This window comes from Pangasianodon hypophthalmus, chromosome 21, assembly GCF_027358585.1.
Source record: "Pangasianodon hypophthalmus isolate fPanHyp1 chromosome 21, fPanHyp1.pri, whole genome shotgun sequence".
In the NCBI taxonomy this organism is placed as follows: Eukaryota; Metazoa; Chordata; class Actinopteri; order Siluriformes; family Pangasiidae; genus Pangasianodon; species Pangasianodon hypophthalmus.
In genome coordinates, this window is record NC_069730.1 from 10,151,517 (window position 1) to 10,176,775 (window position 25,259).

The 25,259-nt window shown below is 38.5% G+C and overlaps 1 protein-coding gene across 1 annotated transcript; it reads left to right on the forward strand.

Annotated features, from left to right (window-relative positions):
- The first annotated feature begins 6,068 nt into the window (after positions 1-6,068).
- Positions 6,069-24,851, forward strand: pip4p1a (phosphatidylinositol-4,5-bisphosphate 4-phosphatase 1a). Its single transcript, XM_026925733.3, has 7 exons — positions 6,069-6,405; positions 14,910-15,103; positions 15,567-15,673; positions 16,449-16,554; positions 18,513-18,565; positions 21,990-22,080; positions 22,176-24,851. The coding sequence occupies exons 1-7, from the start codon at positions 6,288-6,290 to the stop codon at positions 22,317-22,319; spliced, it is 813 nt and encodes a 270-aa protein (XP_026781534.1). The 5' UTR covers positions 6,069-6,287; the 3' UTR covers positions 22,320-24,851.
- The last annotated feature ends 408 nt before the right edge of the window (positions 24,852-25,259 follow it).

The window sequence follows — 25,259 nt, forward strand, 5'->3', positions numbered from 1 at the left end:
TAAATGCCAAGATTTTGGACATGTGGCTAAGGTATGTAAAGGAAAAAGAAAGTGTGCCAGGTGCAGTGGGGATCATGATTATGGAAAGTGTGGGGAAGAAGTGAGGCCAAAGTGTTGCAGTTGTGGAGGGAATCACAGTGTCGCATTTTGGGGATGTGAAGTGATGAAAAAAGAAGTGAAAGTCAGAAGAGGGAATATATGAATAGGGGGACAATAGAAGTTCAACAAGAGCAGAAGGAACCGTGGGAGGAGAAGAAGAAATTGGTGACATTTATAGCAGGAGTGATAAATGCTACAGCTGAAATCAGATCTAAAACGGAAAAAATTCAGATTATTGTAAAAGCAGCAATACATCATCTAGGTATGGCAGGTTTGAAATGGGAAGAGGTGAGGGATGAACCAAGTGTACAGATGAGTCAAGAGACAACATGTGTGGGTTAATAATTTTAGTAATGTTAATCCTTCAATGGAATGCAAGAAGCCTGATTGCAAATGGACAAGATTTTAAGCAGTTTATTGCAAGTAGGAGAGAAAAGGCAGACATAGTATGTGTTCAGGAATCCTGGCTAAAGCCTAATCTGGATTTTGTTATATATGGGTATGTAGCAATAAGACAAGATAGGGTAAATGGTGGTGGAGGGGGTTGTGTTACATTTGTGAAACAGGGGCTCCCACATAGGGTGTATTATGTAGTAGTGAAAGTATGGGGTGTGGGGAAGAAATTTGTAGTCATAAATTATTATAATCCATGTAGAAGACTGCAATTAAGCCAGCTTGAGGAAATAGAGGGACAAGATAGCAGTAATATTGTATGGTGTGGGGACTTCAATGCGCATAATACATTATGGGGAGGTGAAAAAGTGGATATTAATGGGCAAGTGATAGAGGAGCTATTAGAGGAGAAAAACTTAGTATGTCTAAGTGATGGAACTAAAACAAGGATAGAGGTTAATACTGGAAGGGAGTCTGCACTTGATCTTACATTGGTGTCCAGTAGTATGGCAGCAATATGTAGTTGGAGTGTGTATAAAGAAGGAACAGTAGGAAGTGATCACTATCCAGTACTGTGTAAAATCAACATAAATGTATCTGAAATCACTGAAGGAAGAGGGGGAAGATGGGTATTTGAGAAGGCTGATTGGGAAAAATTCCAGAAGGAAAGTGACAAATACCTGAGTCAGATTGAATATAATTGTGATATAGAAATTCTGGAAAATAAAATAAGACTAAAATAAATAAAATAAATATAAGGGTATAATAATAGCAGCATTAGAATCTATTCCAAAAAGTCAAGGTAATATAAAGAGAAAAGAAGTGCCATGGTGGGATGATGAATGTAAAAAAGCAGTTAGAAACCGAATTAAAGCATTTAAAGTAATGAAAAGAATGCATAATTTCATGCATATGATTCAGTATAAATATGCATAAGCAATAGTAAGGAAAACAGTAAGACAAGCAAAAAGAATGTATTGGAGGAATTACTGCAGCTCAACTGGGAATACAACTCAGGTAGGAGAAGTGTGGACGATGAATAAAAAAGATAGGTGGGGAGAGGAGAGATTGGAATTACCCGGTTTTGTGTAATAGTAACGAGATCGCAGTGACAAATAAGGAAAAGGCTGAAATGTTGGTAAATACATTTGTTAATGTACACAGTTCAAATAATTTATCTGAAGAAGGGAAGAGGGGCAAAAACTGGGAAGACTGCACCAGGGAAAGATGAAGTATGTTATAGCATATTGAAGCAGTTAAGTGAGGAGGGGAAGAGGAAGTTATTGATGCTATACACTAAAGTGTGGGAAGAAGGAAGAGTGCCAAACAGCTGGAAGGAAGCAGTTATTGTTCCAATAAGAAAACCTGGGAAATATGCTAGTAAGCCAACAAGTTATAGACTCATTGTCCTGACTTCTCATATCTGTAAGCTAATGGAAAGAATGGTAAATGAGAGATTGATGTATATTATGGAAAAGCAAGGTATGGTGACTGAATGCCAAAGTGGATTTAGGAGAGGAAGGGGTACTATGGATGCCGTTGTATGTTTGGAAGATGAAATAAGAAAAGCTCAAATAAATAAAGAGACGGTAGTAGCGGTATTTTTTGATGTTGAAAAAGCATATGACATGCTATGGAGAGAGGGGTTGATGATTAAGTTGTATAGAATGGGAGTTCTAAAAGAATTTTTAACTGGGTTAAGGATTTCTTGAAAGGAAGAACAATACAGGTTAAAATAGGAGCAGATTTGTCAAGCAAGCATGTAGCAGAGAATGGAACACCCCAGGGGAGTGTAATAAGTCCCACATTATTCTCAGTAATGATAAATGACATATCTGTAAATGTACCAGCGGACATGGGAAGATCCCTGTTTGCGGATGATGGAGTAATATGGAAAAGAGGAAGAAATGTAGAACATATAGTTAAGAAAGTGCAAGATGGTATACAGCAGGTCGAGAAATGGGGAATAAAATGGGGTTTTAAATTTTCTGCTGAAAAAACTAAAGTAATGTTTTTTACAAGGAGGAAGATCAATGAAGGCTTTAATTTAAAACTATATGGAAGTAAATTGGAGAGAGTTAATAAATTTTGCTTTCTAGGAGTACATTTTGATCCAAGGTTGACATGGGTAGAACATATAAGGAATGTGGAGGATAAATGTAAAAAGTAATAAATACAATGAGATGTTTATCAGGGTTAGAATGGGGAGCGGATTATCAATCACTGAAATATATATATCTAAGTTTAATAAGGTCAAGGATAGATTATGGGAGTGTGGTGTATGGATCAGCAGCCAAATCTGTACTTGCGAGACTAACCCTAGGGATAAATTCACGGTGATAAATTCAAATATTTACAATATATTTTTGTGGATCCATTTATATCTGTAAAGCTGCTTTGTGACAATGTCCATTGTTAAAAGCGCTATACAAATAAAATTGAATTGAATTGAATTGATATAATACAGGCTAAAGCATTGAGACTATGCTTAGGAGCAGTAAAAACATCGCCAGTATGTGCACTACAAGTGGAAGCGGGAGAAATGCCACTGGACATTCGGCGTAAACAATTGCTGGTAAATTATTGGATTAATCTAAAGGGACATAGAGATGGTCATCATACTAAGAGAGTGTTGCAAGCTAGCTGGGAAAAGGAAAGGGTGCATAAGTTTAGTTTTGGATGGATAGGAGATGAGGCAGCTAGAGATTTGGGAGTGAGCGGAAAAGAGTTCTGCCCAACTGTTGTATGGCCCGACTTTCCAGTCTGGAAGATTGAAACCGTGGAAGTTGATTTTGAATTACATCAAATCAAAACAATAAACAATAGTGCAGACCTTGTAGCTGAATTCTACAGATATGTGGATGATAAAAACAGAGATTATATTCAGATTTATACAGATCCTGAAAAAGGAAGGACTGGATCAGCAATTTTTGTAGTTAATCAAGGAGGTGAGGAAAGCAAATGAACCACGAATGATTTGAATGTGTATACAGTTCAGTTATATCCTATCATGATGGCATTAGAATGGATTAGAAAGGAGGACAAAATAAGTAAAAGTTTTAATTGGAAGTGATCATTGTCAGCGCTGTGCAGCCTCAGGACAGGTATGTCCAATAGCCATCAGGACCTGTTATATGCAATACTGGCAACATATACAAGAGTAAAGGAAAAATGTAATGAGATTCAACTGATCTGGACCCCAGCTCATATAGGCATTCTGGGCAATGAGAGTGGATAAATTAGCCAAACAAGCAATTAAAAAGAGAATATTGAAGTAAATATAAAGATGTCAAAATCTGAAGGGAAAAGTATAGTTTGGAAAGAAGCCGTGAGAAAATGGCAATGTCAGTGGGACAGGGAAGCTAAAGGAAGACATTTGTATGCCATTCAAAATAAAGTTGGTACAGTGAGGAGCTGGGGAGGGGCTAGGAGAGAAGAAATAGTGATGACGAGATTAAGAATAGGACACAGTAAGTTAAATAGTACATTACACATTATAGGGAAGCATCCTACAGGTTTTTGTGAGTATTGTCAGACATTAGAAACCATAGAACATGTACTTTTAAGTTGCAGAAGATATGAAGAACAGAGGAGAAATATGATGGAAGAATTAGGAAGAGATGGGTTGGCAGGGGCAGGTATAAAAGATATTCTGCAAAGTGGTGTGATTAGACAAGGCAAGAAAAATATATGTAATTTCTTAATTAGTACGGGTTTGATGAGGAGAATATGATCTCGGAAAACAAGCTGGAGGAAATAAACTGGAGTAACATCGCAGGAGAACAATCCAGAAGATGGCGGTAATGCAACGCTCTTGGATGCAAGCTGCCGTTAAACTTCAAAGAAGAAGAAGAAGAAGAAGAAGCAGCAGGTGTAGGATTTTTTTTTTTTTTTTTTTTTTTGTAATGGGAGGACCAAGGGGGCGGGGTGAATAGACACTAACAGGGTGGCTTAGCTGAAAATATACGAGAATACAATGCCAGCGGAGAGAGGACGTAGCTGATAAACTCAAATTCTAGTTAGCTTTGGCCTCCCATGAAAAAAAAAAATTATAATAAATTCCTAGACCTGCCCCTGCAGCGGTGTCGCAGGTTTTCTCGTGATTGCACGTGAGCGTCCCCAAAATTCCACTTATCGGCTGACCTGCCCACACCGACGGCATTTTTGAAAAGATCTCCGTACATATTAAAACGCAAAAACGATTTGACCTCACTCACCTAAGCACGCCAGTCAATCAGGTGGAGATAGTATTTACTCTCTATAGCTGTGAATATGTCTCCATCTATTTGTATCTAACGTTTTGTAGCGCTGGAGTTGTGAATTAAGATCTCAGAACTCCGAACTTCTGGTAGTTTCCAGAATATCAAAGTCTACAAAAGGGGGAAGAGCGTTTTCGTATTTAGCTCCTAAACTTTGGAATAGCCTTCCTGACAGTGTTCGGGGCTCAGACAGTCTCCCAGTTCAAACGTAGATTGAAGACATATATCTTTAGCCAGGCATACACTTAACACACACCATAACCTTGTACTTCAGTACATCTGATTAATTGCACATTATGATCTAGTGCTTGCTAATATTATGAAAAGCAGCTACGCTAATTCCTTTCCACTTGTTTCCCTTCTTCTACCCATCCCCGAGGCACATAGAGATTGTGCCAGCTCCAGTAGACTAGGCCAACCCTACGAGGATCCTGAGGCATCCAGAGATGGACCTGCTCCAGCTGGTTTCTGCCTCGTCAGGACTTGGGTATTCAAAGCAACGCAGCTAACCCTATGTGGACTTTGAGGAAGACAACAACCTCCAAATTAATATATACATAAAATTCTACATGACTATACATAAATGCAGAAAGGACATTGTTCATATCACACTCTCCAGTTTCACCCAAATGAGGATGGGTTCCCTTTTGAGTCTGGTTCCTCTCAAGGTTTCTTCCTCATATCATATAAGGGAGTTTTTCCTTGCCACAGTCGCCTCAGGCTTGCTCACTAGGGATAATTTTGCCTAACGTCTAGGACTGTTTGCTTGTTTTTTGTTTCTTATGTTCTGTAAAGCTGCTTTGAGACAATGTTCATTGTTAAAAGCGCTATACAAGTAAAATTGAATTGAATTCAGGAGCAGTATAGCGCGTATCATATTGTGGCGCTTCAGCACGAGAGTGTAATAAATTAAAAAAGCCTAATTTACTGCAGACACATTATCAAAGTTAAAAAAAAAACAAAAAAAAAAACTAGAGACCACTAAGTAGGAACCTAATCAGCAGCCATGACAAACGTGCGCAGGATAAACGGCACATTAGCGTTTATAAAGGGTGTTTTTCCAGTTCACACAAAAAGAGTGAAAACGGCGTTCTCAAAACGCAGTTTTCATGTGGACGGGAGGCCAAAAAACTATGCGTACACATGGGAATGGAGCCTTAATATATTCCCGTTTAATTGCTGTTAGAGTGAATGTGTGACGAATTTTTTCATTAAAAGTGGTGCCTGCCTGGACGTGAGGGACCGAGCACATATTAAGGGGGACATCCCCATATTAACTCTCCCTTAAGAACCACCCCTACGTTACTAGGTCGATTACTGATTTATCTTTTAAACAGATTTTAACAGAAGTTTATTCCGTTCAGTTCAAAAGATTCTCACATCCGGCGTTTCGAAGATGAGCTCGCAGCAGAAAAATGCGCATGCGCTTACGTTGCCACGGTAGCCGGCCTGTAACCATGTGACGAAAGCGCGTCCAGCTGCGCTCCTCGGTGGCTTGGCAGTGTGCGCTCCGTTTCTCCGTGCCTCGCTCTCGCCATGGCGGACGGCGAGCGCTCACCGTTACTCTCAGATCTCGGCGATGGAGCTGGCGGCAGCGGAATCGGCGGCGTTTCTCCTGGACCAAGTCCGTTTTCACAACCGAACAAACCGCAGAGTGAGTGTTGATAGTTAACCTAGTGGTATTCCCACAGAGCCAATGCCTCTAGCGGTGCTGTCATAGATAGGCCTGGGCTAGGGGCTGTGTAAAGAGAAGTAGACCTGTAATCAGATTCTTTTTGTGTATTATATTGTTAGTTTTCGTGTTGTTTTGAAGTAATTAGCGGTTGGCTGCGTGTGCAACTGCGGCGTTTCTTGCACCGCACAGCGGAAGGTATGTTTATTTGTGAGCATGCCGGTTGCTCGGATGATTTTGGCTAATTGCTTAGGAGGCTAGCTACTTCCGCATCCGGTGTGCAGCGATTAGATGGGTGTCTGTCTAATGTCTATTGAATTAAACAGTTTAGTACAATAAAAGTATGCTCATAATAGTAATCTTTTTGTTCTACAGTCATCAGTGCGTTAAACGGTACCAGCATTAGCTATAGAAATTCCTCAGTTGCACACGGAGTTCTCGGTTGTAAGCTCTCGGCTGTATAATAGAGCGATACGAGTCACCGCAGTTAGAGGGTTTTTTTTTTTTACGTTTGCCAAGATTCCAGTAATTCGCACGTTTAAAGATACAAATAGGACGCATTTTCTATTCAATAGTGGGTGACGTTTACAAACAGTGGGCCTCATTTAGTGTTTCAGTAAAGTTGTGTGAAAATGTTTGCGCAAACGGGGCTAAACATTTCCCCAGAATTAACACGGCACAGCTGATTTGCATTTGGCGACGCCCACAACACGGAAGTAATAGCGCGTATTTCCTCCTTCTGTGAGAGACTTTCTGTTCAATTCCGCACTTGTCTTTAAATGTAGTAAAGTAACAAAAAATAATGCGAGTTACTGCTGTTATTTATTTATTTATTTATTTATTTATGTCTGGAGAAGTATGTGGGAGACGACATGACCATGTCTTGTCACTCAAGTTTCCTTAATAAAAATTGTTCATTAACTGCAATAACTCACAGTACTTTGATACTTAAATACTGAAGTGAAAAGAGCAAACGTATGGTCACTGTGGTGATTTCTTTAGATTCAAAGCTATTAACCAAAGAAGAAGTGTTTCTTCATTTTTAGGAGGCAGATGGAGATTGTACTGTGCGTCACATGCATGTTCAGCTCTGGTGCACGGTTTATGGTCAAAACACACCTGCTCTCCAGCCCTATCTGGATGGGTTAAATTTAAGTGGGTCCTGGGGTAATTTCCTATTTTACAGGTGCTCTTCTGTAACTTTATTTCTGTCAGGATTGTCAGATTTTGGTGTTTTTCCATCAGATGTCAGTGTTTTTCTCTTCCTCTGAGAAAGGCAGAATTACCTCCTCTTTTTTGCCAAACTCAGTGGTTGTCTGATAATTTCAATCCTATCTGGATGCACATGTCCATGATTTTCTATGCAGATGTCACATCACATTAGGGAAAAAAAAGACATTCGACTGCTGCTCCATGACGTATTTATTCTTGTAGCACACATCAGTGACCCTCCCACAGATTTTAAACACTTTCTGAGTCACAAAACGAAAAATGGATGCTTCTCCTATACTATGTGATTATTGTTTTATTGTATTATCAAGTTGTTGCTGGAACTTTGGTTCATCCCAAAGTGAAATAAGAGCCAGAGTCTCTTCTCTACTCCAGTGTCTCTCTGACTGCTTGGACACCATGTTGTGAATGGAGTGTGAACATATGATCACGTGACACAACGATATGGGTCTGTAGAAAACACAGCCTGCTAGAAACTCACTGCTCCTATGGTCATTTTGTGTGGTCAGCCTGTGGTCATCTGGATGTGAGATTTTTATCACTGCGGAGATAAAAATGTATTTTATCTAAAATGTATTACTGACGTCCTCCTGATAAACTAATCCAAGCTGAATAGGGCTTAACAAAAGTTTCGTTTGTGCTATAGTAACCCCTGACTGCACAAACAATACCATTTTTCCACAAATCCATAACTATTAATGTTCACTATAGGACGTTCAATGACCGTCTCGATAGATGCTGTGACAAATACAAGCTAGTTGGCTGAAATAACCGGAAATGGTTAACCAGAATTCTTATACAAAAACTTTCAAACAGACTCAGTCCATCAGAATGCTGAAACTAAGGTGGATGAGAAGAAGTGGAAGTTAATTTGAGCAACGTATATGCTAATAAACATATATTAAGGCCAAATTACAGAAAAGGTGAATTTCTTGTAAATTAATTGAGGAGAACAGAAAATGGTTTGACATGAAAACAGAGAAAATATATACTCTCATGGAGCACTTTATTAGGAGCACTTGTACACGTACTTATTCCTGCAATTATCTAATCAGCCAATCGTGTGGTAGCAGTGCAATGCATAAAATCATGTATCTGGGTGTCTGTGGTACCCAGGTGATCAAGCACATCCCACAATGAAACGGTTTTCTTTTTTCCCTCCTTCTTCTTCTTCTTTTTTTTTTTTTTTTTTTTTTTAAATTGAAAGCATCTTGTCGACTGCTGGTCAGAAATCCCTCGCACCCTAATGCGTCCTCCGCGATGCTGGAAAAGCAGGAGGGCACAGGAAGTCTGATATTGGCATGCAGCACACTGGGGAGTATACAGCACATTGCCGCTTAAGACATACCAGATCGGTCACTTATCGGCAGAGATTGCGTTACAGTAAATCATTATCCTTTATCCTGCAAGGTTGTAAAAATTCTGTCATTTTCAGTAATGACTTGTGGCATTGCCGTTGGCACTATGAACATTGTTTAGGTTCTAAAATGGATGAGTGACAGTGATTGCAAACTATCTATTAATAGTATATTCCAAACTAATGTAAGGAGTAAATAGAGTAAATACATTTTTCACACTTGGCCAGCTAGTCCATTTAAGCATTCTTGAATGGCATTCTTCTTTTGAATGACTGGTCTTATTCATCTTAATTTATGGTTTTGTGTTGGCTTGTTTTCTTTATTCTTTTCATATTTATTATTTCCATAGTTAATGCCATTCATATGGCACAACTGGGTTTCTTAATTTTCATTCTGAAATTTGTGCGTGTGATTGAAATAGCTAGATAATCTATTTAAACTTGACAGCTTAATTCATATATAAAAGTGGAGAAATCCACGTAAATGATACGATTTGAAGCTGATCAGTTCAGGCTTACATTAGTTAGTATTCTTATGCGTAAATTTACACACAGGAGCAAGAGTAGGATGCAAATATTTTACTGGAATTTTCAGGAATGTGTGAACAATCTACAAATAAATCTATTTGTATCCAGCAGCAGTCAGTTGAAACCAAGAAGATCAAGAAAATCCTACAGAACAGCTGATCTTTATTTGGGATTAATCAGAATCACATCATTGATGACAGGTGTATGATAATTACTTTTGAACATGAACAAAGACACATCCCTCATTATAAAAGGGTGTATAAAAAAAAAAAAAAAAAAAGTTTCTTCACTTGACTTTTGTTGGTTGTCACATTAAAGGAGGAAAAAGACATGACTTGATTTATCTTGGTTTAATTTTTTACATCACAAAACCCTGCCGTTTTAACGGGGCATGTAGATGTTTTATATTCATTATACACTGCCTGGCCAAAAAAAGGTCGCTGTTTGGGTTTAAATAAGCAAATAACTTAAGAGCCTATGATTGGATCATTACTGCAGTGATTAATATGTTTCAGCTGGCAACAATTCATTTAACCTTAACTGATGCAGTGTGTAGCTTCTCATTTCTTAAACAACCATGGCAGATTACGTATCCCATGGTCGTGGAAAAGATGTTACTGAAGAGGAAAATTGTTGGCCTGCATCAAGCAAAGAAAACAACTAAAGAGATTGCTGAAATCACTGGAACTGGGTTATGAAATGTCCAGTGCATTATTAAAGCCTGGAAAGGTAGTTGTGAACCGCCAACTTTACAGCAGAAATGTAGTCGGAAAAAAATCTTGAATGATCGTGATCGGACATCTTTAAAACGCTTGGTGATGTCACATCGAAAAAAATCGACAGGAGAACTCACGGCTATGTTTAATAGTGAAAGTAAGAGCATTTCCACACACACAATGTGATGAGAACTTACAGGATTGAGACTAAACAGCTGTGTGGCCACAAGAAAGCCATTTGTTAGTGAGGCTAATCGGAAAAATGAGTTCAGTTTGCTAGGTAGCATAAAGACTGGACTGTGGAGCAATGGAAAAAGGTCATGTGGTCTGATAAAATCAGATTTACCCTATTCCAAAGCAATGGGTATGTCAGGGTAAGAAGGGAAATGCATGACGTGATTCACCCGTCATGTATAGTGCCTACTGTACAAACCTCTGGAGGCAGGTGTTATGATCTGGGGTTGCGTCAACTGGTTGCGTCAGGTCTAGGCTCAGCCTCATTGTGCGGCAATAAAATGAAGTCAGCTGAGCACCTGAATGTACTGAATGACCAGGTTATCCTGTCAATGGACTTTTTCTTCCCTGATGGCACAGGCATATTCCAGGATGAAAATGCTAAGATTCATCAGGCTTAACTTGTGAAAGAGTCGTTCAGGGAGCATGAAGAATCATTTTCACATGAATTGGCCACCACAGAGTCCTGACCTTAACCCCATTGAAAGTCTTTGGGATGTACTGGAGAAGAATTTACGGAGTGGTTAGACTCTCCTGTCCTCAATGCAAGATCTCAGCCAAAAATTAATGCAACTCTGGATGGAAATAAATGTTGTGAAGTTGCATAAGGTTGTTGAAACAATTCCAGGACAAATGCATGCCGTAGTCAAAGCTAAATGCAGTGCAACAAAATATTAGATTGTGCGACTTTTTTTTTTTGGCCAGGCAGTGTATATATTATGTATACGGTATATTCACTGTATATATGCTATTTAGCTGTCAGCATCTAATGATGCCTATGGGTTCCAGACTTCAAGCAGTCATTGACTACAAAGGATTTGTAACCAATTATTAAAAATGACAATTTGATTTATTATTGTTAGTTTGTCTGATTAATTTGGTCCCTAATTTCAACTCCAATATATCGTAGTAGACAGCCAAATATTGATACTGACCTGATTGTGCATAACTTTTTATTTTAAAAAGTGTGTTTTTTCAGGGCCTAAATAACAGTTGTGTGGTCCTCTCTAACTTCTATAAACAAATAACCTAGACGACAAAAAAAAAAAAAAAAAAAAAAACACACACACAACAGATTTCAATATGTCCCAAAACATTTCCCAACCAGGCGGGAAAAAATAAGAACACCAATCCTATTTCCACAAATCATTAAGTGAGCAATTAACAGCCAGGTGTTACTAATGAAATGCACAAGATTAGTTAATCATCAAGAAGTGTGACTACCTCTTTGATATCAGAACTTTTGGCAGTTTGGTGTTCTGGAGCACTCAGTTGTGTTTCTACATCAAGCCAAGAAGAAAGGACATCAGCCATGACCTCAGAGAAGCAATTGTTGCTGCTGATCAATCTGGAATGGTTACAAGGCCATCTCCAAACAATTTGAAATTCACACTTCAGGGTTGTGAGAAGGATGGTTTACAAATGGAGAACCTTCAAGACAATTGCCAGTCTTCCCTGGAGTGGGCGTCCCAGCAAATTCTTTCCAAGGTCAGACTGTTTAATGCTCAGAAATATAAAGAAAAAAAAACAAAAAACCAAGAGCTACATCATGTGACCTACAGGCCTCTGTAAGCGCATTAAATGTGTATGGTCATGACAGCACAACCAGAAAAAGACTGAACAAGTATGGCTTTTTCAGAAGGATGGCTAGGAAAAAGCTTCTTCTTTGCAAAAGAATATTGCAGCCTGACTTAGGTTTGCAAAATTTCATCTGAACACAACATTCTGGAGCACCATCCTTTGGACTGATGAGACCAAGGTGGAGATTTGGTCATCATGCACAGCACCATGTTTGCAAAAACCAAACACAGCGTATCACCATATACATCTCATGCCAACTGTCAAGCATGGTGGTGGAGGAATGATGATTTGGGCTTGTTTTGCAGCCACAGGACCTGGGAAGTTTGCAGTCATTGATAAAACGATGAACTCTGCTTTATACCCAAATATTCTTGAGACAAATGTGAGGCCATCTGTCCAGCAGCTTAAGCTGGGCTGAAATTGGCTCATGTAACAGGACAATGATCCCAAGCACACCAGCAAATCAATATCTGAATGGCTAAAGAAGAAAAAAATAATTGAAGGTGTTGGAATGGCCAAGTCAAAGTCCAGACCTCAACCCCATTGAGATGCTGTGGTGGGATCTTGAGAGCTGTGCATACATGAATGCCCTCAAACAATGCCATCAATGAACTGAAGCAATGTTATAAAGAGGTGTGGGACAAAATTTCTCCAAAATGATGTTGAGAGACTGATTAACTCAGAAAAAGTTTACTTCAAGTTACTGTTGCTAAAGGTGGTTCTACATGTTACTGAATTATACGGCATACTTATTTTCCCCCACATGGTTTCTGAATGTTGGCATCTCCTGTGCACAACCTGCTTCAGGTCACCCCACAGATTTTTATTTGGATTCAGGTCTGGGCTCTGGCTAGGCCTTTCAAAAACATTGATCATCTTTTGGTTAAGCCATTCCTTTGTTGACTTGGATATATGCTCTGGGTCATTGTTGTGCTAAAAGGGGAAATTCCTTTTCATCTTCAGCTTACTAGCAGACACCTGAAGGCTTTGCATTAAAATCGACTGGTATTTGTAGCTATTCATGATTCCCTCCACCTTGATAAAAGCCCCAGTTCTGGCTGAAGAAAAGCAGCCCTAAAGCATGATGCTGCCACCGCCATGCTTCACTGTGGGTATGGCATTCTTTTTAGTGGTGTGCTTTGTTTTTGCGCCAAACATACTTTTTGGAATTATGGAATTATTATTTTACCTTTTGGAATTGGTCTCTTCAGACCGTAACAAGGGCTCCATCTAGCCACCCTACCCCATAGCCCAAACATGTGAAGAATACAAGAGATTGTTGTCACATGCAGAGAGTAATCAGTACTTGTCAGATATTCCTGCATCTCCTTTAATGTTGCCATAGGTCTTCAGGCAGCCTCCCTGGTAAGTTATTCTCTTGTCCTTTTGTAAATTTTGGAAGGACCTCCTGTTCTTGGTAATGGGGGGGAAGACCTGTGGTGCCCCATTTTCTCCATTTGTTGATGATGGCCTTCATGGTGTTCCGTGGTACATCTAATGATTTGGAAATTCTTTTATACCCCTCTTTTGATCGATATCTTTCGACAAGTGAGATACTGTTTATGTTTTGTAAGCTTTTTGCGGACTATAGCCTCAGCAGTCAGACAAAACCAAGAAGATGTCAAGAAAACCCCCCCCCCAAAGGGTTAAGAATAATTTCATTGATGACAGCTGTATGATAATTACTTTTGAACATGAGATTGAATGTGATTGGTTCATTCTGAACACAGTCACGTCCCCAATATAAAAGGGTGTGCCATAAAATGTTTGATTGTTTTTCACTTAATTTTTATATGTTGTAATTATCGATTTATCTTGCTTGTATTTATTTTTTCTGTCACATTATTTTTTCCTCATGCCATTTTAAAAGGGATGTGTAGACTTTGTATATATTCACTGTGTGTGTGTGTGTGTGTGTATGTATGTAATATATATATAAATATATATATATATATATATATATATATATATATATATATATATATATATATATATATATGTGTAATTACATACATACATACATACACACACACACACACACACACACACACACACACACACACAGTCAGGTCCGGAAGTATTTGGACAATGACGGAGCTTTTGTGATTTTGCCTTTATACACCACCACAATGGATTTGAAATAAAATACCTATAAAGGCAAAATCACAAAAACTCCGTCATTGTCCAAATACTTCCGGACCTGACTGTATGTGTGTGTGTGTGTATATGTGTATATATATAAATAATATGTATATATAAATAATATATATATATATAATATTCGATTCTACTATTAGGTACTAGAGGTGATTTTGAATCCTACATTCTCCACCACCGAGTAGGGGCTCAAACTGCTGTAAACTTCAAAATCATTGTGCTGATTTCTTTATACTTGGATTGAATCAGCCGGGAAGTGCTGTTTTAAAGGTGTGTGTGCCTATGTGTTTGCGTGTGCGCGCATGTTTATCTCTGGATGTCTTTAAAATAGGCTGCTTAGGAGAAGCATTTTTTAAACCCTTGTATGCTCTTACTTGATTTGAGATAAAGAGGAATCTACTTTTTCAGAGCAAGTATGGACTTAACTAATTTTGATTAATGATTTAAAATTTTTTTTTTTCACTTCAGCAATTTACAAATTGACAAATTAAAGGTATAGCACACAAACAGATGTTATGTATGTAAGATAGGTTTACTGTCTTTTCTAATTTTTTTTTTTATGTGTGGATTTTTTTTTATTATTAATATCTTGTGTAACAATACATTTTGCTTCTAATGTTACAATAGTCTTTACACCATAGTGATGAAATGAAGAAATGTTAAGTCAAATCTCTGTCCCTCAGGTTTCCCGCCATTTCCAAGCCCATCTCAGCCCTCTGTGCTTTTGGGCGAGGATCCTCCACCCTACTCACCCCTGACATCACCTGAGAGTGGCAGTGCCCCTGTGATTAGCTGCCGCGTGTGTCAGTCTCTTATCAGTGTTGAGGGCAAGATCCACCAGCACGTAGTCAAGTGTGGTGTGTGCAACGAAGCGACAGTAAGTCCATGAAACCGCATAAAAGCTCATACCAATGCAGTACTAAAGGTCCTAGTTATATGGTCTTTGGGACCTGCTGAAGATTGGTGCCAATAGGAACTAATGGTGTCTGGTTGAGCTAACAGAATTTTTTATTTTTTTTTTTAATTCCTGATGGTTTGCTCATACTGCGTCACACAATGTGCAATATTATATGCACACGCACTGGAAGAAATTGTGTAATTAAAAGATAGTAGTCTCAGTCATTGGTGCTGTTCATACTACCCAAAGCAACAATGTGCTGTTTACTTTCTATTCCAATGAGCAGGATGGGGTGAAATAAGTAGCAGTTGGACTTCATTTTTTGAATATCAACTGCTACTGAAATTAAGTCTATTCCCTCTCTTTCTCTCACACAGTCTTCCTAATACTTCATCTTTTTTTTTTTTTTCTTTTTTGCCCTTCACTCTTACCCCCCCCCCAGCCCATAAAGAATGCTCCAGCTGGGAAGAAGTATGTGCGCTGTCCCTGTAACTGTCTGCTCATCTGCAAGGTCACGTCTCAGCGCATCGCCTGTCCACGCCCTTACTGGTGAGACAGTGACAAAATCCCATTTCAGACAACAGTTAAAGCATGCCTACGAATGTTAAGAGATTTTTCCTTTTCCTCTTCTTCTAACAAATCATGTAATTGTTCTGTATTTACTTGTCATGTATTTGTTTTTTAGTGTGTGATTTAAAAAAACAGAAGGGAGGGACATTTTAATTTGAATTTCTACATTGGAATTTTAGTGACCCTGTTATATCAAACACAGCCTACAGTTCTTAGACTGTAGACTAAAACTACAGAAGAATATTTTAAATGTTCTTTAAATGTTCTTTAACTGCTCTGAACTTAGGGAGGGCTCTCTCCCCCCCCCAAATACTGGCATCTTAACTTCTGAAAAAAACTGGGAAGTGGGCTTTATGTGGAAAGTTTTAAATGCATCTGCACTAGAGACTGTTGTGTGTGAAAATCCCAGGAGATCAGCAGTTTCTGAAACACTCAAGCCAGTCTGTTGTACCAACAACCATGCCATGGTCAAAGTTACTGAGATCACATTTTTCCCCCTTCTAATATTTGATTTGAACATTAACTGAAGCTCATGACCTGTATGTGCCCGTTTTAATGCATTGCACTGCTGCCACATGATTGGATAATCACATGAATGAGCAGGTGTACAAGTGTTCTCAATAAAATTGATGGTGAATGTATATGAGAATTATGGGAAAATGCTAAATAATGTAAAACAGCATAACAAAATTAATGAACGTATTTTTACTGGACAGTTTTTAATACATATTTTATGTGTCTATGTGTGTTGCAGTAAGAGGATCATTAATTTGGGACCAGTACACCCCGGGCCAGCTAGTCCAGACCCTCAGCCTTCTGGGGCCCGAGTGTCATGTGGCCACTGTAGCAACACGTTCTTGGTACTATCCTCATTAACAGTATCATAATTTGTATCACATAATATTGTGGCAACACCATTATAGCAGCCACTACATTCGTCATCACAGACAGTAAATCAAAAATAAAGAAAAGAAGGGGAGAGAGCACACAGCCTTGTGGTATTCCCATACTGAGGATCCAGGTGTCCGATATGTGTTTTCCTAGCTGCATCTGCTGTCTCTTATTTGCCAGGAAATCCCTGATCCACCAGCAGATGCAATCTGGCACAAATAGCTGGAACAGTTTGATCTGAAGGAGCTCTGGCACTAGGGTTTTAAAAGCAGAGATGAAATCCACAAACTGCTCTCTTGCATAGGTCCCTGGACTGTCAAGATGCTGTAGCAAGTGGAGCAGGGTGACTGGCCTGTAGTCATTCAGTCCTGTAATTTGAATTTTTGAGGACTGGGATGATGGTAGAAGTGTTGAAGCATTTGGGAACAGAGCAGAGTGCCAATGATTGAGAGTGAGACTAGATCTGGGCTTGGACCTTTTCTTACCTTTTGTCTCTTGAAGAGCCTGAAGACATCCTGCTCGTTGATAGTGAAATGAGAAGGGGGAAAGGCGCGAGAGACAGGGTTGTGGAGGAGGGCACGAGAGTTTCCATTGCATTTCCAACTTTATAATAGAACGCATTCAGGTTGTTGGTGAGCTGACAGTCAATCAGGAGAAGGAGAGTTCTTTTTTTGTAGTTGTAATCTCCTGGAGGCCTTTCCAGACTGACGTTGGGTTGTTGGAAACAGTGTGGCTTCTAAGCTTGTCTGAGTATTTTTCTTTGCTGCTTTGATCTCTTTCTCCAGCCTGTATTTGGCAAGGCCAAATTGAGCATCAGTACGTGTTCCTTGTTCCAAGTTACTGAGTTTTCCATGCCATAGCCCACATTAACAAAAAAGCATAACAGGTAGGAGCAACACACTGAGGTTGCCGTCTGCGGCAGCATCTCAACTCTATGCATTGAGAAAATAAATCCAGTATGAAGTCACCATATAAACTTCATGCTAGCATAACATGCAGTCATAATTACGTTATCCAGACTCAAATAATGTTTTTGTGAGGAGAGAACACAGCAGATCATAGCTGAAACATTGGCCAATGATGTGCTGACTTTTCAGGGCAAAAACGCAATGTACTACATGATCAGGAGCTCGTGTATTTGCATCTTTGTGTCATGATTTAGAGAAGGGGATCAGAGGTAAACATGGTATGCAGATACATGCTACCGAGTAGTCCTCCCACTAACTGTGCTCTGATACTGCTTTCTGAAAGAGTAGTCTGTTAAAAACCCTAAAGCTGCTCACCACAGAAATTGATGAAAAATGCTCTGTAAAAATCTCAGTTTAAAACATATTCATGCTGGTATTTTCTCAGACTGGTGTCTTTAATAAAAATTTCTCTGATAAACTCTTGCACTGAACAGCTAGTATAAATAAACACAAGCAAGTTTTTCTACCTGCATTTCATGTTTGCTTCATGCACAGCAATATGACTGCATTATTGTATAATGGATTTTATTTATAGAAAACTACAATAATGATATTGTATTATAATATATTAATATATATTTTTATATATAATAATATAAAGTGTGAGGCTTTAAACAGCTGTGGTTCATTGTAATGGCCAGTTTAATCCTGCAGGATCACACACATTTCCTTCTGTTTCTGCTAAAAGACTCCCAATAAACACACAGTGTAGGTGATGTAAATAACAGTATGCCTTTTTTTCAGCTATTTGTCACTGTGTAATTCAGTAAATTATGGTGTGGTTGATGCTCTTAATTATCAGCAACAGTGATATTCACCATTTGTTTTATTATTATAAACCTTCAACAATATCATTGTCATCCCCATAATTTTTTTTGTATTGTGCTACAGCTGTACATTCCTTTTTACCATCATCATCATGTTCAATAATAACAGTTATTGTTGTCTTAACTTTGCAGTGGACAGAGTTTACTGACAGGACACTGGCCCGATGTCCCCACTGCAGAAAAGTGTGAGTGTCCAGTTATTCAATTCGATTCAGTTCAATTTTATTTATATAGCGCATTTAACAATGGACATTGTCACAAAGCAGCTTTACAGATGTCCGCATTTAGATTTAGATTTATCCCTAATGAGCAAACCAAAGGCGGCCGTGGCAAGGAAAAACCTCTGAGAAGACATGAGGAAGAAACCTTGGCAGGAACCAGACTCAAAAGGGAACCCAGCCTCTTCTGGGTGACACTGGATAGTGAGATTATAAAGCGTTACTCTTCTACAACTGTACGCTATAGAGTCAAATGGTGCTAAATTTGTTGAAAAGATTTTCAGTATGAGCATCAAGGTCATTTTATTTCATTTAGCTTTAAGTCTATAGTAGTTACGTTATGGATTGTCCAAGTTATGGACTGTATAATGAATGAGATGACTTCTGAAGCATAGACTGTTTTTAGCAAGTGCAGTCATTAGACTATCCAACTGAGACCCAAACGTCTCAGTTTACCAGAGCACTCTATGCCCATGAACCCTCCAGATGTGCACGTTTATCTAAAAGAGAAGCTATTAACAAAAGGCTTGACTAAACAAATAGGTTTTCAGCTTAGGTTTTGAGTCGAGACTGTGTCTGAATCCATAATTGGAACGCTAATCCGTAAATGTGGGGCTTTGTATGAAAAAGCTCTGCCACCTACTGTATTCTCAATTATTCTAGGTACCAACAAAGAGCCTGCACATTTTTAACTGAAGCAGATATGGTTGTTCATAAAAGACCAAGAGTTTGCCCAAGTTGCATTTTTTTTTTTGTCATTAGTAATATTTTTTTTAATCATTAGCCAATGCAATGTGGATTAGATAGGGGCGATGTGGTCAAATTTTCTAGTTCTAGTGAGTACTCTGTCTGCTGCATTCTGAACTGACTGAAGCTTGTTTATGTACCTATGGGAGCATCCAGACAGAAAGCCATCACAATAGTCCAAACTAGAGGTAGCAAATTAACTAGTTTTTTTGATGAAGTTTTTCTGCATCATGTAGTGACATTAAATTTCTTATCTTGGCAGTATTTCTGAGATGAAAATAGCTATCCTAGTAATATTATGTACATGATCTTCAAATGAGAGACTGGAGTGAATAATCACACCAAAGTCTTTCACTGCTGCATATCAGTAACTACATAATCACAAAGCTGACTTCTACCTACCTGTGGTCCTAGTAGACGTATTTCTGATTTGTCAGAATTAAGTAGGAGGAAGCTACTCAGCATTCACTGTCTAATGTCCTTTACACAATAAAAAAGTTACAATAACCTGGTTCCATAAGTGTGCACACCGTTTTGTAATTGGGGATCTGGCTGTGTTCAGAATGAACCAATCAAATTCAATCTCATGTTCAAAAGTAATTATCATACAGCTGTCATCAATGAAATTACTCTGATTAACCTCAAATAAAGACCAGCTGTTTCTGTAGGATTTTCTTGACATCATCTTGGTTTTGTCTGATTGCCGAAGCCATGGTCCGCAAAGAGCTTACAAAGCCTGTACAAGATCCAAAACATTAGATGTAAAGAATTTCCTACCATGGAACACTGTGAAGGCCAACATCAACAATTGGAGAAAATGGAGCATCACAGTGACATTACCAAGAGATCACCATACCCAAGGTGATGCATGGTGGTGGCAGCATCATGCTTCATGGCTGCTTTTCTTCAGCCAAAACTGGGGCTTTTATCAAGGTGGAGGGAATCATGAATAGCTACAAATACCTGTTGATTTAAAAGGTGTTTTTGAATGGCCTAGCCAGAGGCCAAACCTGAATCCAACTAAAAATCTGTGGGGTGACCTGAAGTGAGCTGTGCACAGTAGATGCCCTCACAATTTGACAGCTGTAGAATGAAAGTGTGGGAAAATATTGCTAAGTTGAAAAGACTGAGTGGTGTAATAAAATCAAAAGGTGTTTCAACAAAGTATTGGTTTAAGGGTGTGCACACTTATGCCACTAGGTTATTGTAAGTTTATTTTTCTTTTTTCCCTAAACAAGTTTCTGATTGTTTTATTGTCACTTCATTTGTGTACATTGTATACTTTACTTGTATACTGCAATTTCATATTAAAGGTGGGGAAAGTTCTGACATGATTTATCTTAGTTTCATTTTTTACTTCACAAAAATCTGCAGGGGTGTGTAGACTTTTTACATCCATTTTACATACATTTGTTTCTATGCTTTTGTGGTGGTCTTATTCCTACTGAACTTTGCTACTGTATTAAGTAAGAATCTAGTATTAGTTTTGATATCTTCTATTAGGGTGGAGAGAGATGCTGGTCTAGGAAAGCTAAGAGCCTTTCTATAGCTAAGAAGGCAATTTGGAATACTACCAATTTAGTTTGATGCCGTTTACATTCTAACTTTAAAGTGGTCTTTTTAAGGTGCTTGTGTGTTCATTATACCAGGGTGCCAGTCTTTTTCTAGTATTTTAGTATTTTTCTTTTAAGTGGGGCTACATTATCTAGAGTGTAGTAAAATATTTACACTAAGCATCCAGTCTTGATCAAGTTCTGTTGGGTTAGACAGTGAACTAATCAAGGTAGACAGCTCTGGGAGATTAAAAAAAAATAAAAAATTTATGTACAGTAGTTGACCATGACTATATGCTTGATTTGGTAGCATTGCTAAAGTGCGTATGACTAAGACACATTTTAAATGAGAAGAGTTAATGATCTGAGATGGCTTCAGAATGGGGTATTATGAGCTATGTTTTCTATATTTAGTCCAAATGTGAGTATTAAAGTCATTACAGTACAATGTCCAGGTATATTGTTATAAATAATGGCAATACCTGCTCCTGTGCCATTTTTATGAGGGCAATGTATATAGCTGTATCCAATGGGGCTATCTTCATGTAATGTTGCATACTCATTTTGTCTAATCCAAGTTTCTTAGACACAGTACATTAAATCCTTGATCAGTAATAGTTTCACTTACGCTTTAGACATAAGGGATCTAATATTTAGCAGTCCTAGCTTCAGATCAAAGGTACGGGCTGCACATTCAGTGTGATCTAATTTTATGTTAATTAGGTTAGTAAAACCAACTTTCTGAGTATTTCTACATTTTTGTTTAGCTCAGGGAACAGACACAGTCTCAGTATGGTGGAACATGAGTGGCGACTCAAGGCAGCTAGCAGATGGTCAGGGTAGCCTGTTTGTCTGCTCCTTGGCCATGGCTCTGGATTGTCACTGATTAACCAGGCCAATCGACTGGCATATTGCTTCCTGTTCGTTCACGTGTGTCCCATCAGGGTCCTCACATCTGCTCACTAGAGGACTCAAGTTTTGTTGAAAAGCTTTAGCTTTTTATGTGTTTTTTTTAGTCTCACCTACAGCATATCTGGCTGGAAATCGCCACCAACATTTATTGATTTAACACTGAATCTCTCCTGCTGCAGTTCTTCAATTGGCCAGACATACCCAAGGAGGCGGAGTCTATGGTGTTTCCTCCTGTGCTTGCTGTTCAGCATCTCAGCTGCTGGATTGATTGTGAGTGTAAACAGACATGAATGCTCTGGCCTTCTTCTCTTTGCTTTTCCTCTTCTCTGATATTCCTTCTTTTTAATAATTCACTTTCCCTGCAGGCGGGGACATGGTCTAAGGCACAAGTGTATGGCGGGATCTATGCTGCTTGGGTGGCCATGCTGCTACTGGTCGTGGTGACCTTAGCCAGAGCACTCTATTGGACCTGCCTACGGGTCAGCCAACCCCTGCAGAACTTCACATAGAGAGAGAGAGAGAGAGAGAGAGAGCGGAAAGGAATGGTAGCAGGGAGAGAGAGTAGGGGGACAGAGTCAGACTGGTGGTAAATAGTCTGGGAAAACTGCTGATATACAGTGAGTGATGAAAAAAAGCATTAAGCCATGTAAAAGAATGACGAATGAGAAAGATATTAGGATGGCTTGCTGAGGTGGACGGATGACTAGATTGAAGGATTGGGCTGAAAATAGTTGTTTGTTTTAAGTAAATATTTATTGAGCTGAACATTGGATCCAGTGGTTTTACCGATGACTGTGTGCAAACCTACTGACACCATACTGACACCGAATTCCAGTGGCCCTGAATATTTTAATCTCGCACATAACATGTACTCATATCGAAGACTCTGACAGTGTCATCAATGGTGGTAGGAGTCTAGCAGATTATTTGGCACAGTTGAGACACTATCTGACAGACACCTACCCTCACACACCTATAATCCATGGACTGTGTTTGACTGCATAACTGGAAATTTGCCTCAACACGAGAGCAACAGAGGTGTCGAGTAGAATTTAGTCTTGACTGATTCGTTGTGTTTTGATGTAATGTAATATCATAAATGTTAGAATAAGTGCATTTGTGAATGCTGTCGATATCAGTGCATTTGCAGACTAAAGCATCAAGAGGCCTGAGAGATAAAGACGGAGACAGAGACTGTTGTCTGTCCTTCACAATAGGGCTCTGCTTCAACATACCCATCCACACACACATCCATTCTCGGTTCATATGACCTTATAAACACAAACTTATTCCTAATCGGTTATTATAAATAGGCATAACTATATCTTGCTATATTAAATTAGTTAGCATTAAATCAAAAATTGCCATATATTATGACATTTTGGGACCTAATAAATCAGTAATTGAGAATTCAGAGCAAAAGTCTTGCGGTGCTTTTTAATTTGTATTCACATCCTTTCCAGACATGGTACAAAAATTCAGTCACCAATTGTTTTTGATGCACTTTCACTTCAGGTCTATGGGAAACAATTAACAGCATAATATAGTCAGTAAGCATGATTGTCATACTGTTAATAAATTTTGTATAAGAATTGCACACATGCATAGAATACAGAATCTTGTCACCAACATACTAAATTCCATAAGGGGGTGCTGTAATAACGCCATTTTAGTTTTATTTGTGCTCTGCTTTCACACAGTACAAAACCTCCACATGCTTAAGAAAATTTTATGGCATATCTACACACCTGGATGAATAGTCTCACATTCCCAGTTTGTTGTTTTTTTCTGTAGACAGCAGTAATTTTTATTCTTTTTCTTTCTTCAGGGTGAATATTTGGTATTATTTTAATGACTGCACCATTGCACTAAGAGGATCTAACAGTTCCTTGAAAACACTACAGCATTTTTTTTTTAAATTAGTGTTCATGTACTAACCATGTGAAGAATTATTGTAATCTATACACCCACTCTGCCTGATGGAAGCTACCGAGCTGAATTGTCTGTTTTAGGAATTCTCTTATTATTTATGATCTGAAGGATGATGTTGAAGTTACCATTACATGACATTTGTAATGTCATTAACTTGAATATGCTACAGCTGTGGTCATATGAAATGTGCTAATCACATGTATGTTTTTGTATTTAACTGCTGTGTGTTAAAGCCCAGTTTAGGACTTTAGGCACCTCTTAATTTTTTTTTTTTTTTTTTAAATTAAAAAACCCTTGCAGAATGTTTTGCTGTTCCTTAATATCCCCTTGACCAGTGCACCATGAGTGCCTTTGTGTACTTTGTGTAGGTAGGCCACATTTTTTCCCTCAATTTTTTTCACTCTCAAGCCTAGCGGGTTTGCAGGATCTCTGTAGTAAAAGGACAGTTGTGAATAGTTAGTCTTTATCTATGATTTTGAAAGAAAAATGCATGATTTCTGTGCTGTGATTAGCAATATCTCTGTTCTGACACACATAATTCAAAGAATAAGGTAATTGTTAAACCCTTTGCTGCCTGATACATTGTATGAGGTCCAAAAGTGCAAGACTGGGAGTGAAAACTACTGTTCTAAATGGTGAATATATGTCTCCTGTAAAAACATGATGAACAAAGTTAGCATAAATCACCAAGAAGTGATTTAGTTTAAGGCTTACTGAAGGTCATGTACAAAAAGTATGTGGTGTCACTGAAAGAGGAAGTGCTCCAAGACTGGGTTCTGGGTTTATGCTGCTGAAATGCATATTACTTTGTGATTAGTGGTGTGCTGGTTTACAGTGATTAGAAAATCTACGATATTAACATTGTCCTGTATTGGTATAAATAATGTCACTAAAATGTATGAATTTGTCATTCTGTTTCATGCCTACACCAAGAGGTGCCTAGTGTCCTAAACTGTATGCTTTAAGGGTTTAAATACTAATACCAATCTTATTTATGCCAAGAGCAATGAGACCAGAATGAGGCTTTTCTGAGTTTGTTTGCAAATGATAAGTTGTTACAAGGCATGAAGGCAATTAATGAAAACAATATAAAAATAAGAAAACAGTCATTTTAGTCACTGTGCTTTTTTTATTCACACACATTCACTAATTTACTTTGACATTTAGTTATCAGATTTTAGGAAAATTTGTCAAGTAGACTTTTTTTTCTCAGACACACACACACACACACACTTGTCTCTTGTTTCATGCGGATGTATTTTCTCCTCGGACAAAGAGAGTAAGAGAGATGGGAAACATACAAAAAGCTTTCAGAAACCACAAATCCCTTAGCCCAAGAGATAACAGAGAGAAAGAAGTAGGAGGGGGTGAAAGAGAAAAGTCAGCATTAATGGAAGAAAGGGAACAGATACAGACAAAGAATGTAACTCAGATGTAAAGAGAGAAAGGAGAAGGAGAGGTGTGTGTGTGTGTCTGTGTGTCTGTGTGTGTGTGTCCGTTCCTTATAGCTCTGTTTA